The sequence below is a fragment of the Theropithecus gelada genome, chromosome 11 (genome assembly GCF_003255815.1).
Source record: "Theropithecus gelada isolate Dixy chromosome 11, Tgel_1.0, whole genome shotgun sequence".
NCBI lineage: Eukaryota > Metazoa > Chordata > Mammalia > Primates > Cercopithecidae > Theropithecus > Theropithecus gelada.
This window is the reverse complement of record NC_037679.1, coordinates 96,856,930-96,868,501: the sequence shown is the minus strand read 5'-3', so window position 1 is coordinate 96,868,501 and position 11,572 is coordinate 96,856,930. Positions and strand designations below refer to the sequence as shown.

Genomic DNA, 11,572 nt, shown 5'->3' with positions numbered 1-11,572 from the left:
TATAAGCATGTACCACCACACAAGCTAAGTTTTGTATTTTTAGTAGAAATGGAGTTTTACCATGTTGGCCAGGCTGGTCTTGAACTTCTGACCATAAATGATCTGCCCACCTTGACCTCTCAAAGTGCTAGGATTACAGGCATAAACCACCATGCCCAGTCCTACATTTTTTTTTTCCTGTCTCTCCACTGTATTTTGGAAAGCATTTTCTTTTTTTTTTTTTTTTTTTTGTATTTTTTAGTAGAGACGGGGTTTCACCGTGTCAGCCAGGATGGTCTCGATCTCCTGACGTCGTGATCCGCCCGTCTCGGCCTCCCAAAGTGCTGGGATTACAGGCTTGAGCCACCGCGCCCGGCCTGGAAAGCATTTTCTTATCAGTATATCTCACTATTTCAGACACTCTGCGACACGTAAATTGAACATTTTTCATATGGCTATTTGAAATTTTTTTTTTCATGGCTCCAAAAATAGATGTCAGGAAATATGGTCTTTTTGTGGATTTCCTTTTGTGGATTACCACTGGGTGCTCCTATTTGTGGGCCACATCCAAGAGATGGATGACATCTACCTTATCTGGTCAGTCATCTCTGTAACCTCCCTACCAAGAACTAATTGGTCTTTAAATCTCTTCAATGCAATGCATTCTCCACTCTAAAGTTTGTTTCATCACTTACAATCCTTCAATGGTGTTCAATGGTCTTAAATTTTTTGTTTGTTTTGAAACGGAGTTTTTGCTCTTGTCGCCCAGGCTGGAGTGCAATGGTGCAATCTCAGCTCACCACAATCTCCGCCTAATGAGTTCAAGTGATTCTCCTGCCTCAGCCTCCCTAGTAGCTGGAATTATAGGTGCGTGCCACCACACCTGGCTAATTTTTGTATTTTTAATAGAGACGAATTTCACCATGTTGGCCAGGCTGGTCTCAAACTCCTGACCTTACATGATCCACCTGCCTCAGCCTCCCAAAGTGCTGGGATTACAGGTGTGAGCCACCGTGCCCGGGGTCTTAAGTATTTAGTACAAAATCTTTAGCCTGATTTGGAAAATCCTTCAGCCTCCTGTATGGTCTCCAGTATCGAACAGCTTTAGTTAAGTCTCCAATTTAAGGTTTACCTGATCACAACACAGATTAACACAACTCCCTGGTAGCTCCTATTTTACCCTTGGCCTTAAATTCAGAAGCCATAAATGTCTCATTAAATACTGACTCAAGCCGGGCGCGGTGGCTCAAGCCTGTAATCCCAGCACTTTGGGAGGCCGAGACGGGCGGATCACGAGGTCAGGAGATCGAGACCATCCTGGCTAACACAGTGAAACCCCGTCTCTACTAAAAATACAAAAACTTAGCCGGGCGAGGTGGCAGGCGCCTGTAGTCCCAGCTACTCGGGAGGCTGAGGCAGGAGAATGGCGTGAACCCGGGAGGCGGAGCTTGCAGTGAGCTGAGATCCGGCCACTGCACTCCAGCCTGGGTGACAGAGCGAGACTCCGTCTCAAAAAAAAAAAAAAAAAAAAAAACAAATACTGACTCAAGCCTCATCTCTGGCCATGGCTCACATATATACTGAATAACAACATTGAAATGTAAAATGTAAAAGTAAAGTTGTCCTTACCGGGCGAGGTGGCTCATGCCTGTAATCCCAGCATTTTGGGAGGTTAAGGCAGGCAGATCACCTGAGGTCAGGAGTTCGAGACCAGCCTGGCTAACACGATGAAACCCCATTTCTACTAAAAATACAAAAAATTAGCCAGGGCATTGTGGCACAGGCCTGTAATCCCAGCTACTTGAGAGGCTGAGGCAGGAGAATCCCTTGAACCTGGGAGGCGGAGGTTGCAGGGAGCCGAGATCGCGACATTGCACTTCAGCTTGCGCAACAAGAGCAAAACTCTGTCTTAAAAAAAAAAAAGGGTTGTCCTTTACTCCTATTATGTTCCCTTCCCAGAAATAATTGCTGTTGTCATCTCCTCGCAATATCTTTTCAGTATTCTACTTGCTCATTCAACAAATGTTGAGCACCTACTATGTGTTCTTGTTACTGAGCATGGAGAACCAAATAAAACTAAAAGCTCTGCATTCAACAAGCTCATCTTTCTTCTTCTTCTTTTTTTTTTTTTTTTTTTTTGAGATGGAGTCTTGCTCTGTCACCAGGCTGGAGTTCAGTGACGCAATCTCTGCTCACTGCAACCTCCGCCTCCAGGGTTCAAGCAATTCTCCTGCCTCAGCCTCCCAAGTAGCTGAGACTACCAGTGCATGCCACTACACCCGGCTCATTTTTTGTATTTTTTAGTAGAGACGGGGTTTCACCATGTTTGCCAGGATGATCTCGAACTCCAGACCTTGTGATCCACCCACCTTGACCTCCCAAAGTGCTAGAATTACAGGCATGAGCTACCGTGCCCAGCCAACAAGTTCATCTGCTCATCTTTGTAGAGAGGCAAACAGAAGAAAAAACAAGTAACATATGGTATGGAAGATGGTGTGAGTAATATAGAAAAAAACTAATCAGAGAATGGGAACAAGGAGTGTGGGAGAAAGGGTGCTTGCTTTCTGAATGCAGAATTCTACGAAGGCCTTGAGGATGAGTAGCTTTCAAGAGTAACCTGAAGAAGGGAAGGGATAAAATTATTTTATTTGGAGGAAGAGTTTTTTTGGCAGAGCAAATAGCAAATGCAAAGGCTTAAGCTGGGACCAGGCTTGGCTTGTTTACTGAAAAGCTAGGGGATGCGGCACTGTTGAATGAAGGGAAGCACTGGTAGAAGTCAGAAAGGTGGCAAGGGTGCCGGGCACAGTGGCTCACACCTGTAATCCCAACATTTTGGGAGGCTGAGGCAGGCAATCATCTGAGGTCGGGAGTTCGAGACCAGCCTGGCCAACATGGAGAGACCCCCCCGCCTCCATCTCTAGTAAAAATACAAAATTAGACAGGTGTGGTGGCCCATGCCTGTAATCCCAGCTACTCTGGAGGATGAGGCAGGAGAATTGCTTGAACCCGGGAAGTGGAGGCTATGGTGGGCTGGGATGGCGCCTTTGCACTCCAGCCTGGGCAACATGAGTGAAACCCCATCTCAAAAAAAAAAAAAAAAAAAATGGTGGCAGGGGACCAAATCCTACAGGACATTTTAAACCCTTATGAGGTCCTCAGCTTTTACGTTGAGGGAGGAAGCCATTCAGATTTCCAGCCAGAGAATGCTATGATCTGATGATCTGATTTGCGCTTTTTCCTTTTTTTTTTTTTTTTTTTACATAGAGTCTCTCTCTGTCGCCAGGCTGCAGTGCAGTGGCGGTGGCGTGATCTCAACTCACTGCAACTTCTGCCTGGGGGTTTAAACGATTCTCTTGCCTCAGCCTCCCTAGTAGCTGGGACCACAGGCGCATGCCACCATGCTCAGCTAATTTTTGTATTTTTAGTACAAACGGGGTTTCACCATGTTGGCCTGAATGGTCTCAATCTCCTGACCTCGTGATCTGCCCACCTCGGCCTCCCAAAGTGCTGGGATTACAGGCATGAGCCACCGGACCCAGCCTACATATTTTTCTTTTTTCTTTGGAGACAGAGTCTCACTATTGCCCAAGCTGGTGTGCAGTGACATAATGTCAGCTCACAGCTCACTGCAACCTCTGCCACCGGGTTGAAGTGATTCTCATGCCTCAGCCTCCCAAGGAGCTGGGACTACAGGCTCACACCACCACGCCCAGCTAATTTCTGTATTTTTAGTATAGATGGGGTTTCACCATGTTGGTCAGGCTGGTCTCGAACTTCTGACCTCAGGTGATCTGCCCGCCTCAGACCCTCAAAGTGGTCAGATTTCAGATTACAGGCATGAGTCACCGCTCCAGGCACCTTTTCTTTTTTTTTTCAAGACGGAGTTTTGCTCTTGTCACCCAGGGTGGAGTGCAGTGACGTGATCTCAGCTCACCGCAACCTCCGCCTCCCAAGTTCAAGCGATTCTCCTGCCTCAGCCTCCTGAGTAGCTGGGATTACAAGCATGCGTCACCACGTCCAGCTAATTTTTGTATTTATGGTGGAGACAGAGTTTCACCATGTTGGCCAGGCTGTTCTCAAACTCCTGACCTCAGGTGATCAGCCTGCGTCAGCCTCCCAAAGTACTGGGATTATAGGCATGAGCCACCACATCTGGCTTTTTTCTTTTTTTTTTTTGAGATGCAGTGTCATTCTATCACCCAGGCTGGAGTACAGTGGCATGATCTCGGTTCACTGCAGCCTCCACCGCCCGGTTTCAAGGGATTATCCTACCTTAGCCTCCCAGGTAGCTGGGATTATAAGCGTTCGCCACCACGCCCAGCTAATTTTTGTATTTATAGTAAAGACGAGGTTTCACCATGTTGGCCAGGGTGGTCTCAAACTTCTGACCTTACATGATCCACCCGCCTCGGCCTCCCAAAATTTGGGGATTACAGGTGTGAGCCACCACACCTGATTTACATTTTTCAAGGATCACTCTTTCTGCTATGTTGGAAATAAATTTTGGGGTGGGATGGACGAAAACAGAAGCAGATTGAGTTATGAGATAAACATATCAGTTGAGAGATGATGACGGTAAGAAGTGGCAGTTGTCTGGATATATTTTAAAGGAAGAAAAGCAAGATTTTCTGACAGATTCAGTTGAGCTATGAGAAAGGGAAGAAGTCAAAGACAGCACCAAGGTTTTTGACTCAAACCACTGGGCAGATGGAGTTGGCTTTACTAAGACCGAGAGGCCTGAGAGTGGGGTCAGCGTTTGAAGGGAGCCATAAACTGAGTTTGGGAATTTTAAGTTCAATTCACATAACTTATGAGACATCCAAGCAGAAATACTGAATCAGGAGTTTGACATACAAGCCTGGAAATAAACATTTGAAAGTAATCTCCCTTTTGGGCAGTATTAAAAACTGTGAGATTAGATGACCTGGATTAGAGCTACATGTAAAGGAGATAAGAGGTGAAGGGATTTAACCTTGAATGTGCTTGAAAAAGCATAGGGTCAGAAAGCAGTAGCGGAAAGAGGAGCAACAAAGAAAACTTTGAAAGAGCAGCCGCTGACTTTGAGGAAGCCCCAGGAAAGGATGGTGTTCAGGAAGTGGGAGAAGAAACTTTTTCCCTGTGGAGAGAGATCCTGATACTTCAGAAGCCCCTGATCCTTCAAGTAAGTAAGATGGGGACAGGCCGGGCACAGTGGCTTACACCTGAAATCTCAGCACTTTGGGAGGCCAAGGGGGGCAGATTGCTTGAGCTCAGGAGTTGACCATCCTGGCCAAGATGATGAAACCCCGTCTCCACCAAAAATATAACAATTAGCCGGGCTTGGTGAGGCACGCCTGTAGTCCCAGCTATTCAGGAAGCTGAGGCAAGAGAATCCTTTGAGCCCAGAAGGCGGAGGTTGTGGTGAGCTGAGATTGAGCCACTGCACTCCAGTCTGGACTTCAGAGTGAGACTCTGTCTCAAAGAAACAAAACAAAACAAACAAACAAAACAAAACAAAACAAACCCACTATCCCACCACCATGATACCCTTAGAAGAAAATGGGGATTGGAAATTGGCCATTTGATTTCTTTTCTCTCTTTTTTTGTTTTTTTTTGTTTGTTTGTTTGTTTTGTTTTGTTTTGTTTTGTTTTCTTGAGTCACAGTCTTGTTCTGTTGCCCAGGCTGGAGTGCAGTAGCACAATCTCGACTAACTGTGACCTCCCCCTCCTGGGGTTCAAAAGAGCACGTCCGACTAATTTTTTGTATTTTTGTATTTTTAGTAGAGACGGGGTTTTACCATGTTGGCCAGGCTGGTCCTGAACTCCTGACCTCAAGTGGTCCTCCCACTTCGGCCTCCCAAAGTGCTGCGATTACAGGAGTGACCCTCCATGCCTGGCCTTTGTTTTGTTGTTGTTTGTTTGTTTGTTTTGAGACTGAGTCTTGCTCTGTTGCCCAGGCTGGAGCACAGTGGGGCGATCTCGGCTCACTGCAACTTTCACCTCCCGGGTTCAAGCGATTCTCCTGCCTCAACCTCTCCATTCTCCTGCCTCAACCTCTCACGTAGCTGGGACTACAGGCGTGCGCCACCAAGCCTAGTTAATTTTTGTATTTTTAGTAGAGACAGGATTTCGCCATGTTGGCCAAGCTGGTCTCAAACTCCTGGCCTCAGGTGATTCACCTGCCTTGGCCTACCAAAATGCTGGGATTACAGGCAGGAACCACTGTGCCTGGTGGCCATTTTAATTTTTTGCAATGTCAAGGTCATTAATGTCTGACTCTGAAGAGGAATGTGTGGAAGTGGATGTGAAAGCCTGATTGGAGAATATTCAAGAGAGAATGAGGGGAGAAAAATCACCAACAGGCAAAGAACACAGACAGAGAACTCTAAAATTTTCTTACACTTGATCACATTCTGTAAAAGAAATTGAGAAGAGGAGTGGTAGCAATAGAAGGGTGTGGGTTACAAGAGGAAATTTTTTTTTCCCCTAACAAAAGAAAACTTGTGGCCTGGTGCGGTGGCTCACGCCTGTAATCCCAGCACTTTGGAATGCCAAGGCGGACAGATCACTCAAGCTGACGATTTCGAGACCAACAACAGCACAGTTTACTGCCACACCACCTCACCCACCGCCGTCTCTTAAAAATACATAAATTTTTTTTTTTTTTTTTTTTTTTTTTTTTTTTTGAGACGGAGTCTCGCTCTGCCGCCCAGGCTGGAGTGCAGTGGCCGGATCTCAGCTCACTGCAAGCTCCGCCTCCCGGGTTCATGCCATTCTCCTGCCTCAGCCTCCCGAGTAGCTGGGACTACAGGCGCCCACCACCTCGCCCGGCTAGTTTTTTTTTGTATTTTTTAGTAGAGACGGGGTTTCACCGTGTCAGCCAGGATGGTCTCGATCTCCTGACCTCGTGATCCGCCCGTCTCGGCCTCCCAAAGTGCTGGGATTACAGGCTTGAGCCACCGCGCCCGGCCAAATTATTTTTTTAAAAGAAAATTTATAACAATTAGCAGACACTCCGAATTTTATCCCACCCTAATCTCTGATAATCACTAATTTACTTTCTGTCTCTATAGATTTGCCTAGGCTGGACATTTTATATAAGCAGAATCATACAATATATGACTTTTTGCATTTTGACTTTTTTTTTTTTTTTTTTTTTTTTTTTTTTTTTTGAGACGGAGTCTCGCTCTGTCACCCAGGCTGGAGTGCAGTGGCCGGACTTCAGCTCACAGCAAGCTCCGCCTCCCGGGTTCACGCCATTCTCCTGCCTCAGCCTCCCGAGTAGCTGGGACTACAGGCACCCGCCACCTCGCCCGGCTAGTTTTTTGTATTTTTTAGTAGAGACGGGGTTTCACCGTGTTAGCCAGGATGGTCTCGATCTCCTGACCTCGTGATCCGCCCGTCTCGGCCTCCCAAAGTGCTGGGATTACAGGCTTGAGCCACCGCGCCCGGCCTGCATTTTGACTTCTTTCATTTAATTTGTTTTCCTTTTTCTTTTTTTTTTTTTTCCGGTGTGGCAGGGTCTTGCTCTGTCACCCAGGTGGGAGTGCAGTGTCGTGATCAGGACTCACTGCAGCCTCAACCTCCTGGGCTCAAGTGATCCTCTCACCTCATTTTTTTATTTTTTGAGGGGAAGAGATCTCACTATGTTGCCCAGGCTGGTTTCGAACTCCTGGGCTCAAGCAATCCACCCGCCTCGGCCTCCCAAAGTGCTGGGATTACAGGCATGAGTCCCCACACCCGGGCCCCACTTAGCTTGTTTTTGATATTCATTTATGTTGAGCATGAATCAGTATTTTATTTCTTTTTTGTGGCTGACAGTGTACTGTATGGATATAATACATTTTGTTTAAAGGGTGCAATTGCTGTGTCATATGGTACCTGTTTAAATTTTAGAGAAACAGTCTTTTCTGCCTCTATTGAGATGATTGCATTTTTTTTCCTTTATTCTATTCATATGATGTATTACATTGATTTTCCTATTTTGAACTAATCACACATTTCTAGAATAAATCCTACTTGGTTATGGTGCATAATCCTTTTACTATGTTGCTGGATTTTGGATTGCAGGCATTTCGTTGAAGTTTTTGCCTCCATATTCATAAGGGACATTAATCTATAGTTTTTTTCGGGGGATATCTGTCTGGTTTGAGTATCAGTGGTCTTTAATGTGGCAACTTGGGTAGGCTATAGACCCCAGTTATTCAATCAAACACTAGGTGCTACTGGCATATTTATTTATTTATTTTCTTTTGAGACAGAGTCTTGCTGTGTTACCCAGGCTGGAGTGCAGTGGCGGGGCTGGGATTACAGGCATGAGCCATCACCACGCCAGGCCTTGCTACTGGCATTTTTAGATGTGATTAAAATCCGTATTAATTGTCTTTGAGTAAAAGGGATTATAATTTGAGAAAGCCTAATGCAATCAGTTAAGGCTTTAAGAGGAATTCTGCCTAGGGAGAGCAGCTTCATCTCACACTGAAGGGTTCCAGCCATCTTTTCCGACTTGCCAAGACAGTTCCAAGATTGCATAAGCCAATTCCCTACAATGAATTTCTTCTTCTTCTTTTTTTTTTTTTTTTTTTTTGAGACAGTCTGGCTCTGTTGCCCAGTCTGGAGAGCAATGGCACAATCTCGGCTCACTGCAACTTCCACCCACCGGGTTCAAGCAATTCTCCTGCCTCAGCCTCTCAAGTAGCTGGGATTACAGGTGCCTTCCACCATGCCTGGCTAATTTTTTTTTTTTTTTTTTTTTGTTTTGAGATGGGGTCTTGCTCTGTCACCAGGCTGGAGTGCAGTGGCACAATCTCAGCTCACTGCAACCTCTGCCTCCTTGGTTCAAACAATTCTCTTGCCTCAGCCTCCCAAGTAACTGGGACTACAGGTACACGCCATCACGCCCAGCTAATTTTTATATTTTTAGTAGAGACAGGGTTTCACCATATTGACCAGGCTGGTCTTGATCTCCTGACCTTGTGATCCACCCGCCTCAGCCTCCCAAAGTGCTGGGATTACAGACTTGAGCCACCACGCCCGGCCTCACCTGGCTAATTTTTTGTATTTTTAGTAGAGATGGGGTTTCACCATGTTGGCCAGGCTGGTCTTGAATTCCTGACCTCAGGTGATCCACCTGCCTCAGCCTCCCAAAGTGCTGGGATTACAGGCATGAGCCACCGCCTCCCGGGTTAAAGCGATTCTGCTGCCTCAGCCCCCCGAGTAGCTGGGACTACAGGCGCATGCCACCGTGCCCAGCTAATTTTTGTATTTTTAGTAGAGATGGGTTTTCACCATTTTGGCCAAGATGGTCTCAATCTCCCGATATCGTGATCCGCCCGCCTCAGCCTCCCAAAGTGCTGGGATTACAGGCATGAGCCACCGCACCTGGCCTCAAATTCACTTTTTCTTTGCTCTGTGTTTTTCACCAATGTACAACACTGCTAACTTAGGAAAATCAAACATAGTCTCACATGGAAGATTGTTGACTATGCTCTGAAAGTCAAATTTGGCTGCAGCTTTATTTTATTCCACAGGTTTTTTTATACAGAAACGACCAGCTATGTCTTATGATCAAAATCCAGAACAATCAACTGGAAATTACAGTGAAGATGAACAAAACGGAAAGCAGAAATGGAGAGAAGGAGGAAGAGAAGCAGGCAGAAAGAGAGAGCGAGAAAAAGAAGAAGAAAATGAGAAGGAGCTGGAAGATGAACCGGAAAATAAAAGGAAAAGGGAAAATGAGAAACACAAACAGTATCCCGAGAAAAGATTAGTCAGCAAATCCCTCATGGACACTCTCTGGGCAAAGTTTAAGTTAAACAGGTGCCCCACAATACAAGAGAGTCTCTCACTCTCGTTTGAATTTGACATGACACATAAACAGGTATGACGACGTTAATAGACACTTCTTCATTGATAGACAGAGTCACTTGTATGGTGCTATTACTCACATAGATCAATATTTTTATTACTGTATTAATCACCTCCCACACCTCATTTTTTGCAGATAAGTCAATGGTTTTGTAAAAAGAGAAAGAAATATAATAAAGAAATGTCCAAGAGAAAGCATAAGAAAAAACATACGAGGTAAGAAAGTGTTTCTTGTAAAATAAAAGGAAGTAGAAGGAATATATTGACTTCCGGAGATGGTTTGTGTTTCCATCATTATTGGGTATGCCCATAAACTTTTTTTTCTTTTCTTCTTTTCTTTTTTTAGAGATGGAGTTTCGCTCCTGTTATGCAGGCTGGAGTGCAATGGCGCCATCTCGGCTCACCACACCCTCCGCCTCCCAGGTTCAAGTCATTCTCCTGCCTCAGCCTCGCAAGTAGCTGGGATTACAGGCACGCGCCACCACGCCCAGCTAATTTTGTATTTTTAGTAGAGATAGGGTTTCACCATGTTGGTCAGGCTGGTCTTGAACTCCCGACCTCAGGTGATGCACCTGCCTCGGCCTCCCTAAGTGCTGGGATTGCGGGCATGAGCCACCGCGCCCAGCCCATTTAGAGTCTTTCAAGAGCATTTTGATAAATGGGACAAAGAGGGAAGTGAAGACAAGAAGATGACACCAATGGACATGAGAATGACAGATATAATAAGTTAGAGGTCAAATAAGAGTATGGAAAATGATTGATAAAGGAACTTCAGATCATAATTATCTGCCACTACCCTGGTCACCCCCCAGATTTCATCAAAGATTTTGATATTGAAATGGCTTTCATAATTCATATGAGAAACCATCTGACACCCACCCAAGTCTTAGAGTTCTTGAACTTTGTGAGGCTCACTGACCTTCACCCCTTTACAGCCAACATCTAGACCTTGTTATCTGGTATATCTCCCACCAGAAATCTCCAACGCCAAAATTCCCTTCCCTAACTTTTCTCTGTTATTTTGGCTATTTCATACTTCAGTGCCACCTTATAGAGAGTTTAGGCTTTGATGCCACTGTTTGTTCTGATCTAGTAGGACCCTTCTGGCCTCATTCAGTTCTCTAAAGTCTGGACTAGGTGATTAATAACCTGAATCATTATCTCACCAACACCCTCGATTCCCTCCATTCTCTTGCCCATTTGTCCTTTTGCACACCTGTCAACAATGTTAGCCTTTTGCGAGTATCCAAATACTCCTATACCAGTGTGGTTGGTAAACTTCAGTTTTTTAAAAATCAGAGGCCAGGCACAGTGGCTCCTGACTGTAATCCCCGCACTTTGGGAGGCCGAGGCATGAGGCCAGGAGTTCAAGGCCAGCCTGGCCAATATGGTGAAACCCCCGCCTCTACTGAAAATACAAAAATTAGCCGGGCATGGTGGCTCACACCTGTAGTCCCAGCTACTCAGGAGGCTGAGGCAGGAGAATCACTTGAATCCAGAAGGCGGAGGTTACCGTGAGCTGAGATTGCACCACTGCACTCTAGCCTGGGCAACAGAGTGAGACTCAGTCTCAAAAAAAAAAAAAAAAAAAAAAAAGCCGGGCGTGGTGGCTCAGGTCTGTAATCCCAGCACTTTGGGAGGCCGAGGTGGGCGGATCATGAGGTCAGGAGATCGAGACCATCCTGACTAACACAGGTGAAACCCCGTCTCTACTAAAAATACAAAAAAAAAATTAGTCGGGCGTGGT

General features: G+C 45.6%; 1 protein-coding gene across 1 annotated transcript; it reads left to right on the top strand.

Moving 5' to 3' along the window:
* The first annotated feature begins 553 nt into the window (after positions 1–553).
* On the top strand, positions 554–10,045 carry NANOGNB (NANOG neighbor homeobox). Its single transcript, XM_025402881.1, has 4 exons — positions 554–576; positions 1,212–1,308; positions 9,503–9,838; positions 9,962–10,045. The coding sequence occupies exons 1-4, from the start codon at positions 554–556 to the stop codon at positions 10,043–10,045; spliced, it is 540 nt and encodes a 179-aa protein (XP_025258666.1).
* The last annotated feature ends 1,527 nt before the right edge of the window (positions 10,046–11,572 follow it).